General features: G+C 46.7%; 1 protein-coding gene across 2 annotated transcripts; it reads left to right on the forward strand.

The window, feature by feature from the left end:
• Nucleotides 1-188: 188 nt before the first annotated feature.
• Nucleotides 189-22231, forward strand: PNKP (polynucleotide kinase 3'-phosphatase). Of its 2 annotated transcripts, none has more exons than XM_083709407.1 (17): nt 189-267; nt 976-1115; nt 5316-5362; nt 5516-5965; nt 7213-7292; nt 9226-9283; nt 9403-9510; nt 10686-10757; nt 11683-11731; nt 12622-12692; nt 15257-15349; nt 16935-17031; nt 19181-19242; nt 19401-19510; nt 19614-19701; nt 20983-21044; nt 21868-22231. In XM_083709407.1, coding segments are annotated over exons 1-17 (1710 nt in total). In that variant the 5' UTR covers nt 189-265; the 3' UTR covers nt 21989-22231. The 2 variants fall into 2 exon arrangements, with proteins under 2 accessions (XP_083565533.1, XP_083565532.1); XM_083709406.1 differs by having other exon boundaries at nt 223-447.
• The last annotated feature ends 298 nt before the right edge of the window (nt 22232-22529 follow it).

Raw genomic sequence — 22529 nt, forward strand, 5'->3', positions numbered from 1 at the left:
GCTGGCAAACGATCGAGCGGCGCCGCTTTCTGCACCCAAGAGAGAATCCCGGCTTTTTTTTAAAAAAAAACAAACAAAAACTCAAAACGAAACCCGAAAGTTCACGTTTCGTGTGACTCTTAACTTTCCTGTCTCTATTCCCCGGATCAGGGCAAGGTCCTGCCTCGACTTCAGCTGCCCGGGCTTGGATACACTTCCGGTTAAGCCACCGGAAAAGGCGTCATAGCCCTCCTTCAGACTTCCTGCTTAGGGACGAGCTTGCTGAATGTGGGTCCTCGTTTCTTCTGCTGCGCGTAGCAACAGCAGTGGGGTGTTCTTGCTCCTTCAGTGCAGGAGGGCCAGCTCCTCTGTCTGGACAGGAGGACCCCCTGAGAAATACAAACCCAAATTCTCCTTCCTTTCTTTTTTGTACCAGCTTATATTTGTGAAAGAGACAGGCATTTTGAGGTACCTGCTGTTTCATATGCATTTCAGCGGGGGGCAGTTTTGCTCCTTGTGAGAAATGGTCTCCTTCCTCAACAAACATCCCATACAGACACCTAGTAGAGATGATGTGCTTTATGTTCCTCTCCTCTAAGCTCTGCCACTACCCAAAGTTAAATATAGGTTCTCTCATGACTATGGGATTCAAATATTCGATTTCCTCTCCTTATTGGCTCTTTTAGGGCAGTCCCCACGCGCCAACCCTTGTTTTCATTTCACCAGTCTCTCTCACCTTCTCAAAACAATATATGATTTCTAACATCGCCTTCTCCCATTTGGAGTTCAGGAGCCAAGTTTTCTCAGTGAAACATGTTTTTCTTCTTTCGGATGGTATCTACTATCTCTTGGAAAATAGGACACTTCTAGCCCCCACCCCCATCCCCAAATATGGATAAACCATTGAGAATTGGGAAGATTTGTGAGAGCCTTCTAAGCTTTTTTTTTTTAAAAAAAAAGAAAACAAAACCCAAAACCATTCTTTTTCATCCGCAGGCTGTCCAGTGCCATGCGGTGCCTCCTCGTCAGCCAAGACAAGCGACATGATCCAGTTCTTCTGCCTGATGGTGTGACTGTGGTTCTGGGCAGGGGACCTGAGACACTCGTCACCGATAAAAAATGCTCCCGGACACAAGGTGAGTAATTTGTCTCTTGTTAGGAATTTTTCTTTTCCTGCTAATACAATCCCCTCCAATCATTGTGCTTGGTCTAATGTTGAACTTTCTGGGATTCTTTGTACAGCATTGGACAGACTGTTCCTTCCTGTTCATCCCTTTGATTGGGTCACTCTCAGGGGGCACAGCCTTCCAAGTTCTGCATGCCAGCAGTGGGCGGGGCCAGATGTAAAAGCAGATGCAGCAACAAATATGAATTTTAACCAGGTATAATTGACTGGTTTGCATGCAGGCTCACACTCCTCAATGCAGGCAAACAGCAGTAGGCCTGGTGAGATGTGTGGCCTGAAGAGAGAGAGAGTAAAAATATTTAGGCTTCTGGTATATGACTAGCTCAAGTGACCCTATAGCCTACACCAGACATGTTCAACTGGTTGACTGTGATCGACAGGTAGGTCCCCTGGTGATCCTGGTTGATTGCGGGATCCTTATTGATCACGAGCTTAGAAAAACTTTGGAATGAATGTTTCTGCCTCCGCCCCTCTCACTCTGTCCCTCTGTCACGCCAAGTGGGCAGAGTTCAGTGTTTTATCATTGTGGTGTGGAATATGGTGATTGACTTTAGTGGTGTGTGCGTTTGTTATTGGTAGAGTGTGAGATGAGTGAAGTATTTCATTCTCCCTTAAAAGAAGCTCAACAACTGTGTTCTCCCCCCCAAAAAGCTCAAGAGCTCTGGTCTCCCCAAAGAAAGCTCAACAATTCTGGTCAGTCCTCAATGACAATTGGTAGATCACTGCCAGTTTTTTTACACTGAGAGTAGATCGCAATCTCTTGGGACTTGGACAGGCCTGGCCTACACTCCTTTATTAGTAATGCTCTACTTTCCTGGAACTCCTCCAAGTGAAGTTATGTGTTTTTTTCTTTTTGTTCTGCCTGACTGCACCCCATGGGTTTAATGTCTGCTGCTCTGCGGGAGCCACAGAACGAAAACAGAACTAAGTGCAGATATGGATGACAAATCTGAGCACTTCCCGGGGGGAGAAGTAGTTGCAAGAGTTTCCAGGCATCAGGAACTACAGAGAGCCAATGCGGTGTAAATGTCCACCATGCTGGACAGGTCAAGGAGACCTGGGCTCAAATCCCTGCTGGGCCAGTCATTACCGTATTTTTCCTTCTATAACACGCAGATTTTTTCTTCTAAAAAGGAAGGGGAAATGTCTGTGCGTGTTATAGAGCGAATGTGTGGTCCCTGGAGCCGAAAAATCATGCAAAAATCAAATCGCGGCGCTGCACGGAGAAGCGAAACCTGAAAAGAGGAAGCGGCTGCTTTCCTGCATTCTGCCTCAGGGTCTTACTGCCCACCCTTCTCTGTTTCGTTGCTGTGTTTGCTGAAACGGAACAAAGAGCAGGGAAAGCCCCTCCCCTCCAGGCAAGCTCCGGTGCTGCTGCGGGAGAGGGAGAGAGAGGGGGGAAGGGAGAGAGAGAGGGGGAAGGGGGAGGGAGAAAGAGAGGGGGGAGGGAGAGAGAGAGGGGGAGGGAGGGAGGGAGGGAGGGAGAGAGAGAGAGAGAGAGAGATGGCTGGCTTGGGTGGGGGGAAACTTTTGCCTTTCTTTCCTCCCTCCCGTTAAATCCCTCTCCTGCATTCTTAGCCAGCTGCTTCTCTGCACACCCCTCTAATGCCCCTTCTTTGTTTTTCCTTCGCTCCCCACTTAAAATGTGGTTACAAAGCATGGATCCTCAGGATCTTTGCATTGGGTCACCCCAAATTCACCATCAGATCACATAGCATGTCCATGGCTACAGCCTGCCCCCCCCAAAATCACGCACCCACTGTTGCCTGGGGCTGCAATGGTGCAAAAATGTGGTTAAAAAGCATGGATCCACAGGGATTCTCAGGATTTTGGCATTGGGTCACCCCAAATTCACCATCAGATCACATAGCATGTCCATGGCTACAGCCTGCCCCCCCAAAAATCACGCACCCACTGTTGCCTGGGGCTGCAATGGTGCAAAAATGTGGTTAAAAAGCATGGATCCACAGGAATTCTCAGGATTTTGGCATTGGGTCACCCCAAATTCACCATCAGATCACATAGCATGTCCATGGCTACAGCCTGCCCCCCCCCCAAATCACATACCCACTGTTGCCTGGGGCTGCAATGGTGCAAAAACGTGGTTACAAACCATGGATCCACATGGATCCTCAGGATCTTTGCATTGGGTCAGCCCAAATTCACCATCAGAGCACATAGCATGTCCATGGCTACAGCCTGCCCCCCAAAAATCACGCACCCACTGTTGCCTGGGGCTGCAATGGTGCAAAAACGTGGTTACAAACCATGGATGCACAGGGATTCTCAGGATTTTTGCATTGGGTCAGCCCAAATTCACCATCAGATCACATGTCTGTGGCCACAGCATGAAGCACAAAAATGATACATCCACTGTTTCATTCAGAATGTTTTTCCCCTTGTTTTCCTCCTCTAAAAACGATGTGCGTGTTATGGTCAGGTGCGTGTTATAGAGCGAAAAATACGGTAACTTTCCTGCCTAGAACTTGCCTTACTTGGTTGTGAGATTAAAATGGAGGTGGTGGAGACGAGAAATCCACATATTCTACCTTGAGCACCCTTGAGCGAAAAGCTGGATGCAAGTGAGATCAATACATGCCCCTTCCTTTGCAACTTCTAGAAATGCTACCTTCCCTGATGCCTGTGCATGCCTTTCCAGCCACTGGGGCCGGCCCTGTCATTGGGCAAAGTGAGCCAGAAGCGGGAGCAGCAATAGCACTTTTCCCACCACCACCCTGTCAACACACACGCACACTTCACCACCTTATTGCCTCTGAGCTGATGATCCCAATTCTTAGCTGGTCCACCCGGACAACACACACTGTAGGAAACGGAATGATTGCCATGATGGGATGGAGAGCAGGCAGTACCTTTGCCAGTGGAACTCTGCATGCAGTGCAGTAGAATGACTTTGTTTTTTGTGCCTTCCCTTTGCCTGCTTTGCCAGTGGGAGGCTTTCATCTTTCTTTCTTTCTTTCTTTCTTTCTTTCTTTCTTTCTTTCTTTCTTTCTTTTTCCTTTCTACTGCTTTCTATCCATTTTCCATTTTGTAGATAATATGTTTTATTAAATTTCCACAAATTTCACATAAAATTCCAGTACATAATATTTTTTTTCTTTTGTCGACTTCCCATCCCATTATCCGTAGTGGTTTTTTAAAAATAATTTCCATGGTAATTATTTCTGTTGAATAATTATTATGGCTATGATATAAAAGAGTGAATATAGGATTCAGCAGAGAGATAGAATGCAATAATCTTGAATTATTTCTGCTTTCTACCCATTTTAATTTCCCTCTGGTTTCTTGATACAATGGTACCTTGGTTCTCGAATGGCTTGGCTCCCAAACACTGCAAACCCAGAAATAAATGTTCCAGTTTGTGAATGTTTTTCAGAAGCTGAACGTCTGACACAGCTTTCATTTGAGTGCAGGAAGCTCCTGCAGCCAATCGGAAGCCACGCCTTAGTTTTCTTACTGTTTCGGGAGTCAAACTGACTCCTGGAATGGATTAAGTTTGACAACCAAGGTACCACTGTACTGCTTTTTTATTATTACTTCCTCCATTTTCTCTTTCCTCCTTTTGCCTTCCTTCCTCTCCCTCCCCACCCACCCATAACTCCTTTAAAAGAAAAAGCCCAGCACCACCAATTCCAGTTCTGATTTAGTCTTGTGTTTTGATGAATATATGGCAAAATGTTGCTCAAAAAAAGATATGCTAATATGCCTAGAGTAAAATGTGAAGTACTGGATGGAACAAAAATTAGTAAGGAAAGATAATAAGAATATATAGATGATTTGAGAAGGTTGTAGAATGCAAAGATTATTGTAAATTGTATAATGTGGAGGAAATCGAGTGGGGGCAGAGGGAAGTGGGAGGAAGGAGAAAAGAATAATATGATGGATCGAGGAAATAGAAATGTAAATGTCTGGGGGGGGATGGGGAGGAAATGGTGTTGGCTTTGGTACATCTGTATTGTAAAGTAATATGTGCAAACCAATAATAATAATAATAATAATAACAACAATTTCTTTTTCATAAAATAAAATGATTTAGTCTTGTCAATTAATGATTCCATTTGTGAAATCTGGGTCTTCTGGACATGCCTTGCGGGTGTAACCAGCCCTGTTTTCTCTTCCTGTTTCCTCGCAGTGGAGTTGCTGGCCAATTATGCCTATAGATCCGTCCGAGTCACGCAGGTAAGACAGGGAGCGTTCAGATTGTCCCAGTTCCGAGCCTTGTGTGTGTGGCTCTGCTTCGTACGGGAACCTTGTTTCCCTAGGAGGGTGAAGCAGCTGTTCTGGGTGTCTGGTCGCACTCAGGCCCCCTAATGTATTTTGGTGTGTTGACAGCGAGGGGTGAACCCCACGTCGGTGGAGGAGATACACCTGCGTTGTGGGGACAGCACCACGCTCCAGGAGGGAGAGACTCTCTGCTTGGTGAATGGGCTGTATCCCTACCGCATCCGTTTCGAGGAAGATTCGCGCTCCCCAAAGAAAACCCTGCTGGAGTTCTTCAGTCCCCGGCGCCCCCTGAAAAAAGAGGAGGATGGCAAGGCCCAGCCTGCCAAGCGGCCCAAGACCTCCTCTCCTTCCGAGGACGAGGAAGACGACGACGTCAACCCCTCGGTGGCCGAGAAATTGAGGCAGTTGCAGGAGACGGCAGCGCAAGCCCAGCGGGCGCAGAGCCAGCCTCCCCGGCAGCTGCAGCTCTCGCATCAGGCTCCCCAGCCACACGACTCCTGGGAGGACCATGGCAAGCTCCTGGTCTTCACAAAGAAAGGGGTGGTGCCCAGCGCCAAAGTAAGGCCTACAGCTCTCAGCAGGAGCTGACATTGCTTCTTGTGGGCTGTGTTAGAGTTGTTTAGGCCCATGTGCTAGCTGAGGCTGATGGGAATTGTAGTCCAAAACACCAGGAGAACACAGGTGGCAGGAGGCTGCTTTGGGAAAAGGTTCTGGTTCCATCTTGCGCCCCACCCTGTCCCCTTCTTTAATGTAAGAAGGGCAAATTTTGGCATCAGTTGCCTGGAACCGTGGGCCGAAAGCCAGCTTAAAATAATTAAAACATCAGAAAATGGTAAAACGGGATGAATAACCAGCGCTGAGTAAAACTCAACTCTCTGTCAAATTAACTTTCTAATTGTTAACATGGAGGTCTGTTTATTGTATTTTGTAGCTTACAGTGGTGCCTCGCAAGACGAAATTAATCCGTTCCGTGAGGCTCTTCGTATAGCGGTTTTTTTGTCTTGCGAAGCAAGCCCATTGACAGCTTAGCGGATTAGCGCTATTAGCGGTTTAGCGGCTTTTAGCGGATCAGCTGATAAGCGGCTTAACGGCTTAGGAAAAGGGGGGGGAGGGGAAAAAACCCGCAGGAACTCGCAAGACATTTCGTCTTGCGAAGCAAGCCCATAGGGAAATTCGTTTTGCGAAGCGCCTCCAAAACGGAAAACCCTTTCGTCTAGCGGGTTTTCTGTCTTGCGAGGCGTTCGTCTTGCGGGGCACCACTGTATTCTTTTTGCCACAAGATTCTTTGGGTACTTTTTTTTTTTTTAGAAAGACGTGATACAAATGTCTAAAGTAAAACGCCTACAGGACATCATCTGGGCAGGTTGGGCAGTACAGTGGTACCTCGGGTTAAGTACTTAATTCTTTCTGGAGGTCTGTTCTTAACCTGAAACTGTTCTTAACCTGAAGCACCGCTTTAGCTAATGGGGCTTCCTGATGCTGCCGCGCCGCCGGAGCACGATTTCTGTTCTCATCCTGAAGCAAAGTTCTTAACCCGAGGTACTGTTTCTGGGTTAGCAGAGTCTGTAACCTGAAGCGTATGTAACCCGAGGTACCACTGTATACTCTTCAACCAGGCCTTTGTTTAATTAATATTCTCCAGCCTTTAAAACAAGGTGTCCTGTGCAGGTTCACCTGAGAGATCTCGGTAGGGCTACTCAAAACCAGGAAGTGGGGAAGCAATGTTGCTTTTGGGGGATAGTTGGACGTTGAGGCCTGACGCCAGCCTAGGTGATCCTTGGCCCTCTTTCTGCCTCTCTGCCCAGGTTGCAGGTTTCGATCTGGACGGGACCATAATCACCACGCAGTCTGGGAAGGTGTTTCCTACGAGCCCCGATGACTGGAGGTGAGTGTGGGGCAAGATACCGGGGAGGGGAGGGAATTATGGGTGGCCAGCGTGGTCCATGGCAAAACCTGTGTTGATCTAGGTGCAGAGAGACCCGAGTTCAAATCCCCCACAACCATGAAGCTCATTCTGTCAGCCCAATGTACCTCCCAACAGTTATTGTGTGAGTCAGGCATTGGGGGGGGGGGAAGTCACCACATATGCCACCATGGGCTGCTTGGAGGAAAGACGGGGGCGTGGAGAGTAATAAAAGTGAGACTGTGACCTAGTGGTTAGAGCACCAGGCTCGGACAAGGGAGACCTGTGTTTGTTTCTTTATTTTAATTCATTTCACAACACGTATATACCACTTTATCGTAATAAAACCTCAAAGTGGTTTATGAAAAGAAGCCCAGACACACACACACACACACTTTGGCCTACTTTACCGGGTTGCTGTAAGAGTAAAGGGTGGGGAGGAAAGCCGAGGACACTGCCTTAATTTCCTTGGAGAAAGGGCAAGCTAAGGAATATAATAAATAGAAGGGAGAATATTCCTACTCATATGGGGGAAAGTGAGAAGAGCTCCCTGGTTGTGATTCCTGCGTTGCAGGGGGTTGGACTGAATGATCCTTGGGGTTCTCTTCCAACTCTACATTCCTGTGATTCTTTAAGAGTGACATCAGGCTTTTGTAGGGCGAAGGCACTAAAACGGGGGCTTGTGCTGGTGTTTCAGGGTTGTGCTTTGCGCTCTAATGTCATCCATAGCAACATGCCATCAGTATTGGGATCAAACTTGGGCCTCCAGCTGTTTTTTTGGACTATAACTCCCATCATCCCTAGCTAGCAGGACAAGTGGTAAGGGATGATAGGAACTGTAGTCCAAAAACAGCTGGAGACCCAAGTTAGGGAAGCTATGTTCTAGACAGAGTTGGACTACAATTCCCATCATCCCTACATGGCCAGACTGGCTGACGCTGATGGGAGTTGGTGTCCATCAATACAGAACACAAACCCCTGTGTTGCAAACTTAACACAACAAACAATACAAGCAACACGAAGACCAGTATACTAGATAGCACTGCAATTCTTATTGCGTGATATACATGATTTAGTACAACAAAAACAGAATATGTACACTTGTAAATTCTCTAATATATTTGAAATCAAATGAACACACGTCTGTCAATCTTTGAAAGTCCGTGAAAGTATAATAAGTCTATAGTTGAAGCAAAGTAATAGATGCTATCCTGTGGGCTAAGCGGTAAAACATTTTTAGGCATTCATGATGCCGAAGTGTTGTTGTTGTTGTTTAGTCGTTTAGTCGTGTCCGACTCTTCGTGACCCCATGGACTAGAGCACGCCAGGCATTCCTGTCTTCCACTGCCTCCCGCAGTTTGGTCAAACTCATGCTGGTAGCTTCGAGAACATTGTCCAACCATCTTGTCCTCTGTCGTCCCCTTCTCCTTGTGCCCTCCATCTTTCCCAACATCAGGGTCTTTTCCAGGGAGTCTTCTCTTCTCATGAGGTGGCCAAAGTATTGGAGCCTCAGCTTCACGATCTGTCCTTCCAGTGAGCACTCAGGGCAGATTTACTTAAGAATGGATAGGTTTGTTCTTCTTGCAGTCCATGGGACTCTCGAGAGTCTCCTCCAGCACCAGAATTCACTGTTCTGACTGTTTCGCTGGAATCTTCTTCAGTACAACCCATAGATTAGAAAAATGCACATGGAGCAGTGATCATGAGGATATGCATCTATTACTTTGTTTTTGTTGTATTAAATCATGTATATCATGGAATAAGAATTGCAGTGCTATCTAGTATACCAGTCTTCGTGTTGCTTGGGCTGTTTGTTGTGGGAGTTGGTATCCAGCAACCCCCGGGGCATGACAGGCTGGCTGGGTTAGGGAGACCAGCACTCAGTCATTGCCCTTCACCCCTTTCTGTTTTGCAGAATCCTGTACCCCGAGGTTCCCCGCAAGCTGAAGCAGCTTCAGAGCGAGGGGTACAAGGTAATGCACCTTCCCCAAACCATGTTACTCGCTCCAGCTTCTCTTCTCCTCTTCTCACCTCTGTGTTCTTCTCTCCTGCATCTCTGCCCTCTCTTCCCCACCCCTCCCCAACCCGGCAGGTTGTGATCTTTACCAACCAGATGGGCATCAGTCGCGGGCGCCTCAGGCCCGAAGTTTTCAAAGCCAAGGTGGAAGCAGTGGTGGAGCGGCTTGGCATCCCCATGCAGGTGAGTTGGGGCAGGGAGGACGGCGTATCTCCCAGAATGCTTTGCAAAAGGGTAGTTGCCCATTGAGCAGGGAAAGTGGAGTGGGCTTTGGAAGCAAACATTTTATGGTATAAATGCCACCTGCAGCATAGAAGAGGGGTGGGTTTGTGTATGTGTGTGAGAGAGGAAGAGGAAGAAGGGAAATGGTTTATCGGATATTTACAGATAAATTGCAAACAGAAACATTAGCAGGATTATTGTAATAACCGGCAGTTTCGTAAGAGTGTATATTTGAGGTAGATAATTAAATGAGCAAATTAAATGAATTTGGATATGCAGAAGATATTAAAAAAAATAAATTTAAGGAACCGTAGAAAGAGGGTGGGGGGAAGGAAGTCAAATTTTGAAATGTTAAATTGATTGTCAAACTAATGAAACGTATAAACTCGAAAAGTATAAATAAAAACTTTTAAGAGAGAGAGAGAGAAAGAGGAAATGAAGCTGAAAGAGTTAAAAACAGGTGAAGGGCTTTGGGGGCTCCAAGGGCCTTGTGGGTAACTGCCCAGGGGCCACGTCCTAGCAGTAGACAGAGACAAAGTTAATCCACACGCATACATGCATTCACATGCTCTCCCCAACATTCACAGAGCAGCCATTGAATCATAGAATTGTAAAGTTGGAAGAGACCACAAGGGTCATCTAGTCCAACTCTATTTAAACCTCCTCTCGCCCAGCGCACGCCCTCTCTCTTTCTCTCTCTCTCGCTCTCTCCTCCCTAATTTCTCTTTCTCTTCTCTCCCCATCTCAGCCCCCACAAATTTGCAATTAGGGGAGAAAATATCTCATTCCCAAGCCTAAGTCCCTCAGTTGCTGTTCTGCTGTAGTTTCCAGGGATTTGCAGCCATGCGCAAAGATCAAGGCGATGCCGAAATCGAAACGGTGAACTGTTCCCATTTCTCATTCTCCAGCCAGTTTAATATATCTCGCCTCGTCCCCCATTGGGCATGGGATGGGACTCAGCCAAAGTTGCCGGGTGTCAAAGTTGTCAGTAGAGACACCCCAGACTTTGGCCCAGAGCTGTTTGATCAAGGAAGGGAAGGAGAGATTGAAAACACTATGAAAATAAAACGCCAGGATGTTTTTTATCTGGACAAGGATGGGACAATCTCACCCTGCTGCCATCCTTCCCCTCCCAGGTCTTCGTGGCGACTGCTTCTGGCGTTTACCGCAAACCTGTCCTCGGCATGTGGGAGCACCTGTGCAAGAAGGTGACTTGAGACTTCATGTATTGCGACTTCACTGTTAGTTTTATTTTCTGTATTCTGGTCATTTTGCATTGTGATTGGTTGGGAGCGAATTTTCCGTCATCCGCTTATTTTGATTCCACCGTGCCTCATATTTCAAATGCAGTGGTACCTCGGGTTAAAAACTTAATTTGTTCCGGAGGTCTGTTCTTAACCTGAAACTGTTCTTAACCTGAAGCACTACTTTAGCTAGTGGAGCCTCCTGCTGCCGCTGCACCGCCGCTGCCCAATTTCTGTTCTCATCCTGAAGCAAAGTTCTTAACCCGAGGTAATATTTCTGGGTCAGCGGAGTCTGTAACCTGAAGCATATGTAACCTGAAGCGTACGTAACCCAAGGTACCACTGTACAGTGGTACATTGGTTGTCAAACAGCTTGGCTCCTGAACAAATCGGCTCCCAAACGCCACAAACCCGGAAGTAAGTGTTCCGGTTTGTGAACAGTTTTTGGAAGCTGAACGTCTGATAGGGCTTCCACGGCTTCCAACTGAGCGTAGGAAGCTCCTGCAGCCAATTGGAAGCCGCGCCTTGATTTGCGAACGGTCTCCCAGAACGGATTAAGTTCGACAACCAAGGTGTGGGTTGCTGAAGGTTACTTTAATCAGTTTAAGTTTTAAAGGTCACATTTTTTCCAGTGTGGCTGGATCAGATTGTTACGGGGGTGTGTGTAGGGGGTGGTCTTTGTTGTGGATTTTGTCATCTGCCTTGTGTATCGCGATGTAGAAAGGTAGCATACAAATTTGAAAGGGAAGGAAAAAGGTACAAGGGTGCAGGGGGTGGGAAGGAGAGAGAGAGAGAGAGAGAGAGAGAGAGAGAGAGAGAGAGAGAGGGAGAGATCTGTATCACTCCAAGTCTTGACTTCCCACCCCTCATTCCCAAACTCTCTTCCAAGGCAAACGGTGGCCTAGAAGTCTCTTTGCAGCAAAGCGTCTATGTTGGAGGTGAGTCAAACACTCAACTGAGCTGGGAATCCTAAGAACGGTTGGCACTTAACAGGGAAATAGAGCGCAGAGGCTGCAGTGTTGCACAGTTCCATTTCTTACTCTCTGCACAAGCCCATCCTTTCACCCCCTCTTGTGCTCGCTTTATTTATTACATTTATATAGCGTCTTCATCTTGCAAGGTCTCAAGGTGGTGTGACTGGTTCCCCTCCTCCTCCTCCCCATCACAACAAACAACCCTGCGAGATAGGTTAGGCTAAGAGATGGTGGCTGCCCCAAGATCACCCATAGTAGAGCGGGGATTTGAACTCCTGTCTCCCAGGCCCTAGTCCAGCGCTCTTAACCGTTTCGCCACACTGGCGATTTGTAGGCAGCCCGGAGATCAAGAACACACAGAGGGCCGCATGAAATTAGGCCGAATTCCCCACTCCCCACTCCAATGCTATGGGATGCTATTCACAGTACAGTGGTACCTCGGGTTAAATACTTAATTCGTTCTGGAGGTCCGTTCTTAACCTGAAACTATTCTTAACCTGAAGCACCACTTTAGCTAAAGGGGCCTCCCGCTGCCGCCGCGCCGCAGGAGCCCGATTTCTGTTCTCATCCTGAAGCAGTTCTCTGGGTTAGCGGAGTCTGTAACCTGAAGCATATGTAACTCGAGGTACCACTGTATAATGAGAGAATGGGTGCAATTTGCTTAGTACCTTCATTTGGTGGGAGCAAGAAACAATTTCAGGCTTCTGCATCTTCACTGCAGGGAAAGTTGTTTCTGTGCTTCCCCTACACGGAATTTACATGCCCCAGTTGTGAGCGTTAGCAATGATCTGTTGAGTTTTCCACCTTTTGCTGTTGGTTGTGTTTTCATAGCTCCTTCCCCACCCCCTCCATAGATGCAGCTGGGCGACCACCAAACTGGGCTCCGGGACACAAGAAGAAGGATTTCTCATGCAGTGACCGCTTGGTATGCGATCAATTCTTCTCTTTCCTGTCTTCTCCCCCAGTTTCCCTTAACCACGAAGCAGAAAATTTGGCCCCCCTGGATTAAAGAACAGCTGCTCTGGTTTAGCACCCACTATTCCCCCTCTTCTCTTCTGCCAGGTTTTTTTTTTATTATTTCAAAAAGAATTTACGTACCGCCATTGATATGCTGCAATATCAGGGCGGCGTGCAGAAATTAAACATCATTGAAACAAGTGCGTAATCATTAAACAGTGCAGAACAGTCATTGCCATCAACCTGCCCGAAGGGTCCCTCCTGTTTTTACTTGGGCAAGATGTGATTGCTGTCATGGAAATGCTGTTCAGGACTGTATTTTGTGCCCAGGTAAATACCAGATACACAGAACTTGCCCTTTAGCATCCTTAGAATATCAGCCAAGTTTCTAGCACTCATGGAATTCCTCCTTTAAAAAAAAAAATTAAAAGCAAACTTTTTGTGTATTTAAAACATTTCTATCCCACCTCTCCTTCAAAAATTCAAGGTGGCAGTTTCTAATAGTCCTCCACTGAAAACTAGGGGGGGGGGGCATGCCTTTCACTTCATTTTCTCCCTCTACCACCTTTCTGGATGTCCTCAAATCCCACAGATAATTTGGAAACCTGAAGGCAGACCCAGAATGCAGTTCTGGTTTGGATTTTGCCCCAATTCTATCCTCCGTGTTAGGCAAGTTGTATATCCACCCACCTAGTTACACAGCTAGTTTGCATGTTCTTTTACAGTTTTAAAATTGGCGAAGGTGGGAGGTAGTTGGAGGTCTTAGGTAGTGATGCTAAATTCTCCAGAATAATCTTCTGGGGAATAGTTTCAAGAATATTCTTGATTAATGAGAATTTTAAAGAATTTTCATTTAAAACAGGAGAATATTCATTTTAATGCATTGAAAATGATATAATTAATCAATATACATCTTTATTAATGGGTAAACTTGTTCAGATGGCAACCAAAAACTGTACAGATACTTTTATTTAATGGGGTAATGCAGTGAATTAACATTCTTTGATTTTTTTTTTTACCAAACTTGAAATTGAAAATTCAACGTGAATGACTCATGTCAATCACTAAGCCTGCCGCTAACCATATATTTACCATCAACTTTGAATTCTAATTATGTTGTGTATATATGAAATGTAGCTTTTAAAGTAAAAGGAATATAAAAAAAAAACCTCAGGTCTGCTACATGAGTACATTCTTTAACAAGCATATCTACATGGGACGGTATTTTTAGTGCAATACTAATAAAAACAATATAAAGTTTAAAATGAATGCTATTATTTCCAGAAAATAGCGGGTTCTTATAATAGAGTTTACAGTTTGTGGAGAATATTCTCACCTCACATCACTAGTCTTAGGAATGTTTTGGCCATGGGTAGGCTAACTAAGGCTTGGGGGCTGGATCCGGCCCAGTCACCTTCTAAATCCGGCCTGTGGACGGTCCAGGAATCAGTGTGTTTTTTACATGAGTAGAATGTGCCCTTTTATTTAAAATGCATCTCTGGGTTATTTGTGGGGCATAGGAATTTGTTCACCCCCCCCCAAAAAAAAATAGTCCGGCCCCTCACGAGGTCTGAGGGACAGTGGACTGGCCCCCAGCTGGAAAAGGTTGCTGGCTTCTGGTTTTGGCTATTTGAGGAAGTGGTGCCTTGCAGTGAAGCGTTTGAGCTGGAAAAAGGAAAAAAGTTGTACCGATGTGCTTTCTACACAAAAATCTGGGCTGGTATCGGCAGCCCACATCAAGCACTTAGCAGCCAGCTACTAGCCAACCGGCTTACTTGCGCTACTGCTGCCTTCGGTGACCAGTTGTGCACCAGATGTTTTAGAAACACAAAACGATGTGTTTGAATTGTGTATGGTAAGGAACTCACGGGCCCGAGAATACAGTGGTACCTCCGGTTAAGTACTTAATTCATTCCGGAGGTCCGTTCTAAACCTGAAACTGTTCTTAATCTGAAGCACCACTTTAGCTAATGGGGCCTCCTGCTGCCACCACGCCGCTGGAGCCTGATTTCTGTTCTTATCCTGAAGCAAAGTTCTTAACCTGAAGCACTTTTTCTGGCTTAGTGGAGTGTGTAACCTGAAGCGTATGTAACCTGAGGTACCACTGTATCTGCTTTCTCTTTTTGAAACGAGTTTCTAGCCCTCATGGTGCAGAGGGGGGTGGGGCAGACCTGAAAATGTGTAGGCAGCAAAATCTTAGAAGTCAGCGGGGGACTAAGAAGGGAAGCGAAGACAGAGCGTCAATGCCCTTTATCCCTTCCTGGTGGTGCAGCTATCTTATTCTTCTCATTCTCCTCGTTCTCTCAATCCTAGACAGAGGATTTCAAACCCTTAGGCGAGTTTGGAAGCAAATGACACAAGATGAACAGGCCGAGATGCAAATTGCACGTACTGGGTGTACTTTTGTTGTGGCCACGGAGTGTGTGCGTTCTGGCTGCCAAGAACGATCTGCAAAGTCGTTCTCATCAGCTCACACTTCTCCTTGGCTCCTTTCCCCACGTTAACAACTCTCCCTTCTGCCCGTTCTCACAGTTCGCTCTGAATGCTGGGCTTCCCTTCCGCACCCCTGAAGTGTATTTCCTGGGCTGGAAAGAGCCACTGTTTGCACTCCCCAACTTTGATCCGGTGAATGATTTCTCTTTATTTTAGAGCTGGGCTCGCTTTTGCTTTCCGTTCATATAGAACCGGGTGTTGCCTTTTTGCATGCCATTAATTTGACTCTGAGAGGGACGCGGGTGGCGCTGTGGGTTAAACCACAGAGCCTAGGGCTTGCCGATCAGGTCAGCGGTTCGAATCCCCGCGACGGGGTGAGCTCCCGTTGCTCGGTCCCTGCTCCTGCCAACCTAGCAGTTCGAAAGCACCTCAAAGTGCAAGTAGATAAATAGGTACCGCTCCGGCGGGAAGGTAAATGGCGTTTCCGTGTGCCGCTCTGGTTCACCAGAAGCGGCTTAGTCATGCTGGCCACATGACCTGGAAGCTGTACGCCGGCTCCCTCTGCCAGTAAAGCGAGATGAGTGCCGCAACCCCAGAGTCGGCCACGACTGGACCTAATGGTCAGGGGTCCCTTTACCTTTAATTTGACTCTGAATTGATTTTAGAATGAATTGATTTTAGAATGTATTTCAATTAAATAATTATGATTTTATGTAAACTGTGTTATTTTTACTGTTGTTAGCTGCTCTGAGCCCGGCTTCGGCTGGGGAGGGCAGGATATAAATAAAAAAATATTATTATTATTATTATTATTATTATTATTATTATTATTATTATTATTATTATTTTGTGATCTGCAAAACGATCTTTGCAGGTTGATATTTGGAGGAGGAGAGGGGGCTTTTGAGTCTGACAGAGAATGGGCTTCCCTGGGACCACCTAATGAGCTCATGACAGAGGGTGAGATTCAAATTGGGGGATTTTGGATTCTCGCCAGCAGTCTCTTAGCTCTGGGATGGGGAAACCTCTGGCCCTCTGCATATTATTGGACTCCAACTCCCATCAGACCCATCTAGCAGGGCCAGTCAATAGTCGGGGACGATAGCAGTTTAGTTCATCAACATTTGGGGGTCTACAGGTTCCTCGCTCCTGCTCTAGGGCAACTTTGCTCAAAAATATGACTGAACCCAGGTCCTCTTTATGGGGGACAAGTGGCAGGAGCAGGGGGACTGATTGCTGAACAAAAGAAGACCTTTATAGACCTCCAAAGAAAGTTACTGAAAAGGTTTGCCTGTTGCTGCTTGTGGTTCCCCACTTCCAAGAATTGTGGGAAGCTGAAGGCAAAAAAAGTGTTGCATGCCAGCATGTTCTCTGCCTACTCAGAAGACCGTTTAAAAAAGGAAAGTCATGTGGGTGGCAGGACCAGAACTTTATCCTAAACTGTGGCTGAGCAGTGGGCTTCCCTGCTAGTCAGTTAAGCAGCTTTTGAGTCAGCAACTGTGATTTATTTATTTTTTGCTGAGAAAACCTGCACATAGTCACCTGGCTATTCTTGCAGAGTTTTACAGTTGCATTATTTCAGCACCTTATTCCAATTTAGAGTGTGCATTTCCCCCCTTTTCTCTCCCTCCACTGAAATTGGGCCCGGCAAGATCTGCAAAAGCAGAGGGTTTAATAGGCACAGCTGACAGACTCGCCTAACACTATTACCTACAAAGTCTCAGTCTCTGTGTCTGTTCTATTCATACATTTGCCATTATTGTCTCCTCTTACACAGCGAACGCTGGACCCCAAGGCACGGCTGTATGACCCCCCAGATGCTTGCCTGACCTCGTCCTCCCCAGAGGTGGTTGTAGCTGTTGGCTTCCCTGCTGGTGAGTGGCCATTCACACCTTCCTTATCTAAGCTTCGTTTTCCAAAACTTTGTGCAAAAGGTTCCTCCGGTCTCAAAAAGTGTTCATGGGCAACAGATGCCTTTCCCTGGGGAGCTTCCATGCGCTTCAATTCCCAACTGGAGTTTAGCTTTTTTGCTAAACCCAGACTGTTTGTCAGGCTTTTTCCTCCCTTGGTTAGTCAAAAGCAGGGGTCAGTCGTGGGCCGTGGGCCAGTCCACCGTCCCTCGGACCATGTGGTGGGCCGGACTAGTATTTTGGAAAAAATAATAATGAATGAATTCCTATGCCCCACAGATAACCCAGAGATGCATTTTAAATAAAAGGACACATTCTATTCATGTGAAAACGCCAGGCAGGCCCGACAAATAACCCAGAGATAAATAAAAGGACATATTCTACTCGTGTACAAACATGCTGATTTCCGCACCGTCCATGGGCCGGATTTAGAAGGTGTTTGGGCCGCATCCGGCCCCCGGGCCTTAGGTTGCTTACCCCTAGTCAAAAGGCTGGGGGAATTAGGCTCGGAATGATGGGGCTGTGTTTTCGCTAGAGAGGCTTATGCTACAGAGCAGTAGAATTGTGAAATAAGGCACCTTTCCTAACAGCCCAATTGGATGCCAGGCTTCAGGGAATTGGCTTCCTCCCCCCCATGGCCGTAGATAAGCAGAACAAAGGAAAAGGAGTCTTCTTACCAGTTCGAAACTTTAATAATCACAGCGAGAGAACAAAGAACACATCTCCTAGTCATGGCGGTGCTCCCAATTAAAGAGCCCACCCCTTTCAGTCTCCATGAACCTATGCCACTTCTGTGTCTCGTAATCTGAGCTTGTCCCCTCTGTGCTTTCTGTTCTGCCACTTTCTGAGCCCTTCTCGACTTTGGGGAGGGCGGTGGAGGAATGCTGTCTAGAGACTGTGACCCTGTTAACCCTCTCCCTTCCAGTGTTTCTTCTCCCCACTGCTCCCCATCCAGTATTTCCCAGCTTCTGCCTTCTGAACTATGCCCCTCTGCAAACCTTCATTCCAAATCTATACTGTCCTCCTGCTCCTGCAAAGATTCAGGATATGGAGGAGGAGCAGGGGAAGGCTCCTCAGTGCAGCCCTCCGCAGCACGGTCCCTGACATTGGATCAGGCCCATGGTCTACTTAGTCCAGCATCCTGCTCTCACAGTGGCCATCCCAGGTGCCTGCAGGAAACCCGCAAGCCGGACCTGAGCCAAGAGCAGCATTCTCCCCTCTGTAGTTTCTAGAAACTGGTATTCAGAAGCAAACTTCCCCTGACAACAGAAGCAGAACACTGGGTTAGTAGCCATTGGCATCTGGCTGCTAACCAGAAGGTTGGTGGTTCGAGCCTAGCCAAGGACAACTTTCAGCAGGATTCCTGAATTGCATGTGGTTGATGAACCTCAGGGTTACCTCCCAACTATACAATTCTAAAATTCTATAGCCTTATCTTTCACAAATTCATATTTTAAAGCCATTCCAGTAGTTATAAGGCAGGGAAATTGGCTAGTTCAGAAAGAAAATAAGGGCCTTGTGATAGGATGTTGCAAGGACAATGAAGGGAGCAAAGTATCAAAACTGTGTCTGCAACAGGGACCTTTGAGATGGATGCAAATATTGCTAGCAAAGTGCTCGGTGCCACATCTTGACGTTGGGTCAAAATGCCTGGGAAACGCTGCTCTACCCTGTTTTATCTTTTAACCAGAGTTTGAAACTCCCATTGCTCTCGGCGCATTTTGGACAGGGAATTTCATTAGCGCGAGCAGTTTCTGAGCTTCTTAGTACTGCGCCTAAGATTTCAGATTAAAACTGCAGTGTGGAAGGAAAGGAGGACCTTTTTCTGCCTCCCCACTTCCAGCCACTCTCTGAAGATTGGAGAAGAGACCCTCTTAAGAATATTAGGGAGTGGGCAGGGGAAGGAGGACTAGACCATGTGAAAAAACGAACATAATATTTTAGCTGCAGTTCATTCATTTTCAGCTATGTATTCTTGTTATAAAAAAAAAAAGTGCGCCTGGACATTCCGTTGTTGCGGCCACAACCTTGGCTTAAGGTGCCATTTAGCTCCTAGCTTTAATATCTCAGATTCTAACACTGCTTTTAACACCGTCGTCTTTTCTCGCTCCAGCTGGCAAGTCAACTTTTTTGAAGCGACACTTGGCCTCTGCTGGTTACGCCTATGCCAACCGGGTAAGTAGGAGACAGCGGCTGCCTGGGAGTAAGCATTGAGCATGGCCCTGCCTGTCGTCGTCGTCTCCTCCTCCTCCTCCTCCTCCTCCTCCTCCTCCTCCTCCTCTCCTCCCTCCTCTCTTCTCTAGTAACCCATCTTCTCCCACTCCCCTTTACAGGACACACTTGGCTCATGGCAGAAGTGTGTGGCTACATGCCAAGCAGCACTGCAGGCAGGGAAGAGCGTAATAGTGGACAACACCAATCCGGACTTGGAATCGAGATCCAGGTGAGGCTTCTCTGGTCAGCAGATGTGGTGAGGTTGCTCATCCAGCAGGCAGGAGGCTTCCAAAGTTCTCTGAAAAACCATTGTGCCCTTTTCCCCCCACCAGGTATATTGACTGCGCCAAGGAAGCCGGCGTTCCCTGCCGCTGTTTCCTGTTCACTGCTTCATTGGAACAAGCCAAGCACAACAACAGAGTGAGTAGATTGTTAGGAAAGTTATCAAAAAGTTTCCGCTGCTTTTTCTCCAGAGGAGGGACCAGATCACCTGTTTGAACTCATGTTCCCCACTCTTCTACTTTCACCCCAGTTCTGGAGAAATAAATCAAGACTGCAAAAGGATTTCTCTCTCTGTCTCGTATAGTCAGCCTTATCATTAGCCAAACTGTCAGGCTGCCCCTTCCCCGGGCTGGAGATGATGCCTACTTCTCTGAGAGCTGTACCACAGGGTGACCCATAGGAAACTTTGGTTTGTTAAGGAGCCCTGAAACGAGCCATCTGACTTTGGAAAAGTGCCTTGATGGACAGTGTCAATAGTTTAGTAAATGAGAGCCCTGGGATTTAGGAGAGATGGCTGGATTTGAGCCCCTGCTTTTCCAAATTGTTAAGGGTTGAGGCATCTGCGACCCTCGACCTAATGTCATGTGACATGGAGGGAGCACCCATTTCTGGCACATCACTGGCATGTGGCCCACCGCCAAAAGTTATTTCATCCCTGCTCTAACTCAGCAGCCTAAGATGTGACGTGTACCTCTTCTGTTTATGAATGGCCTCTCTCAGAAGTGATGTACAGCATTCTTAACCCGCCATATCTTATACAGTTGTACCTTGGTTCTCAAATGGAATCCATTCCGGAAGTCCGTCTGACTTTCGAAAACAAAGACGTGGCCTCCGATTGTCTGCAGGGGCTTCCTGCACTCAGTTTGAAGCTGCGTCGGATGTTCAGCTTCTGAAAAACGTTAACAAACCGGAACACTCTTCCGGGTTTGTGGCGCCTGGGAGCCAAAATGTTCTGAGTCATAAGGCGTTTGAGAACCAAGGTACAACTGTAGTCGAAACTATTCTGAAAGTGAAGTCTGGATTTCTGTTTACTCTGATGTGTTGTGGGAGGGACAGGACACGTTTTAAATAGATTGCTACGTGACATGTGCCCCCAAGCTCCTGCAGTTTCCCTTTGTCTCTTTCCAGTTAGTGCTGCCTCCCCTGTGTTTTGTTTCTTTACTTCTGTCTTTCTGTTGTGCCTAATAATCAAAGCACATCCTTCATGAACTTACCCAGTCCTCTTTGATAGCTGTGTAGGCTATTGGCCAGTGTAGATTAACTGTGTGCTGTGCGAAGCACTTCTGAAGTGGATCCTCCTTGTTTCTTCATGCTCTGACACCAGCCAGCTTGCCCCCAAGGGGAACATCCCCACATCCTGCTCAGATAAGGAGCCCCCAGAATGACTACAGAGCAACCTCTTTTTCTTCTTCATTTCAGTTCCGGGAAATGACGGAAAAGGGGCATGTGCCCGTGAATGATATCGTCCTGAACAGTTATAAGTGAGTTTCTGAATTACTTATAGGAGGGAGGGAAGCTTGTAGTAGCATGGGGAGGGGAAAAGGGTGCAGTTCCTACGAAACTAATGAATCTTAAGCTTTGGGGGCCCTGATCCCAGTGGCCCTATAAGCGACTTTAGGCCACGTTGCTTAAAATTTCTAGTAGACCCAATCTGAGTCGCACAACTCAAATTGATTTTTTGTTCTATATTCTTCAGCAGTCTCAAAGTTTTGAGAGTCAGTAGCACAGATGTTGTAAAGGTGTGGTGATCTGTCGTGGAACAACCCCATTGAAGAAGATAGCAGTGGTGGTTGCCCAGATCTCGTTGCTGGTTGCGAGCTGCCCCCAAACAATTCAAGTTTCAGGGGCCCCCAAATGTAGGTCCGGCCACTTCTGGGGAAGGCTGTTTCTGTACCGCCACCCCGATTTCTTTGGCACCTGGCCAGCACCCGCTAAAGAATGAAGAAAGCAGAATTGTACACTTGCGTTGAACAAACTATATTTTGTTGTGTTTGTTATGCACAAATATTGCATGTCCCCGTCACCCAGCTCTCACCTGATAAAAACAAACTACTAGCTCTCAAGGTGGTTTGTGTAGAAAAAAAGGGGGAAATGGCCTGTTTTGAACTTCAACCCTGAGATGAACTGTGGAGAGTTAGACCACTTCTCCCCAAGTCCATTTTCATTTTTAAGTTTTGCCATGAAACACCCAAGTAAAAATATATGCACTTAACACTAACTTAGTTCCAGAAAATAGGCTGAGGACTGAATAGGCCCCATCTCTGAAACATCACTTAATATTCTCTCTCTCTCTCTCTTTGCTAGGAATAAGTTTGTGGAACCATCGTTGGACGAGGGTTTCTCTGAAATCCTCAAGATTCACTTTGTGCCTCAGTTTGCAGATTCTCAACTAGAGTCACTTTACCGGCAATTTTCTGAGGGATGACAGTGTCTTGCTATTTGCACCCATCTGACAGAGCCTTTTTTTCGAAATGTACCTTTGTTGCCAAAGGAAGGTATACTTAAGTGTGATGGCTCCCCCTGCTGGTCAAAGGGGAACCTCGCTTTGGGCTGTAGAACGTCCTCAGGCTGTTTGAAAGTGGGAGTGGAGACTATATAATAGGATTCCCTTTTCCCCTGTGAGAAGGCATTTTAGAAACAATGAGAAATAAAAGTTTTGGAACCCAAACAGTTGTCCTCTTATATTTCAGGTGGGAGCTATAGGCCTCTTTGTCACCCAAATAAAGCCAGAATGGGGAATTTACATTAAGACTTGTTTTTGGAAGCAATTCTGCTCTTGGGCTAGCATGCCCAGAACTACAGGGAACAGTTGGAGAAGGATAAAAGACTGGTGACAAATTAGCTCTTCCTGCAGAATAGCACTAGTCTGGTTATACTTATTCCCTGCCCCTCAGCAGAGCCAACGTTGCACACCAGATAAAGAAGGGTGACAAAATTAAATGTGAAGTTGAGAACTGAAATGTACT

This window comes from Podarcis gaigeae (assembly GCF_964106915.1).
Source record: "Podarcis gaigeae genome assembly, chromosome: 13".
In the NCBI taxonomy this organism is placed as follows: Eukaryota; Metazoa; Chordata; class Lepidosauria; order Squamata; family Lacertidae; genus Podarcis; species Podarcis gaigeae.

What these genes read in the sequence shown, in the direction of transcription:
- PNKP (XM_083709406.1), top strand. Translation starts at nt 266, where the DNA reads ATGTGGGTCCTCGTTTCTTCTGCTGCGCGTAGCAACAGCAGTGGGGTG. An exon ending in TCTCATGCAGTGACCGCTTG is followed by an intron (nt 12,693 to 15,256) that starts GTATGCGATCAA and finishes CCGTTCTCACAG; the next exon opens with TTCGCTCTGAATGCTGGGCT. An exon ending in AGCTGTTGGCTTCCCTGCTG is followed by an intron (nt 17,032 to 19,180) that starts GTGAGTGGCCAT and finishes TTCTCGCTCCAG; the next exon opens with CTGGCAAGTCAACTTTTTTG.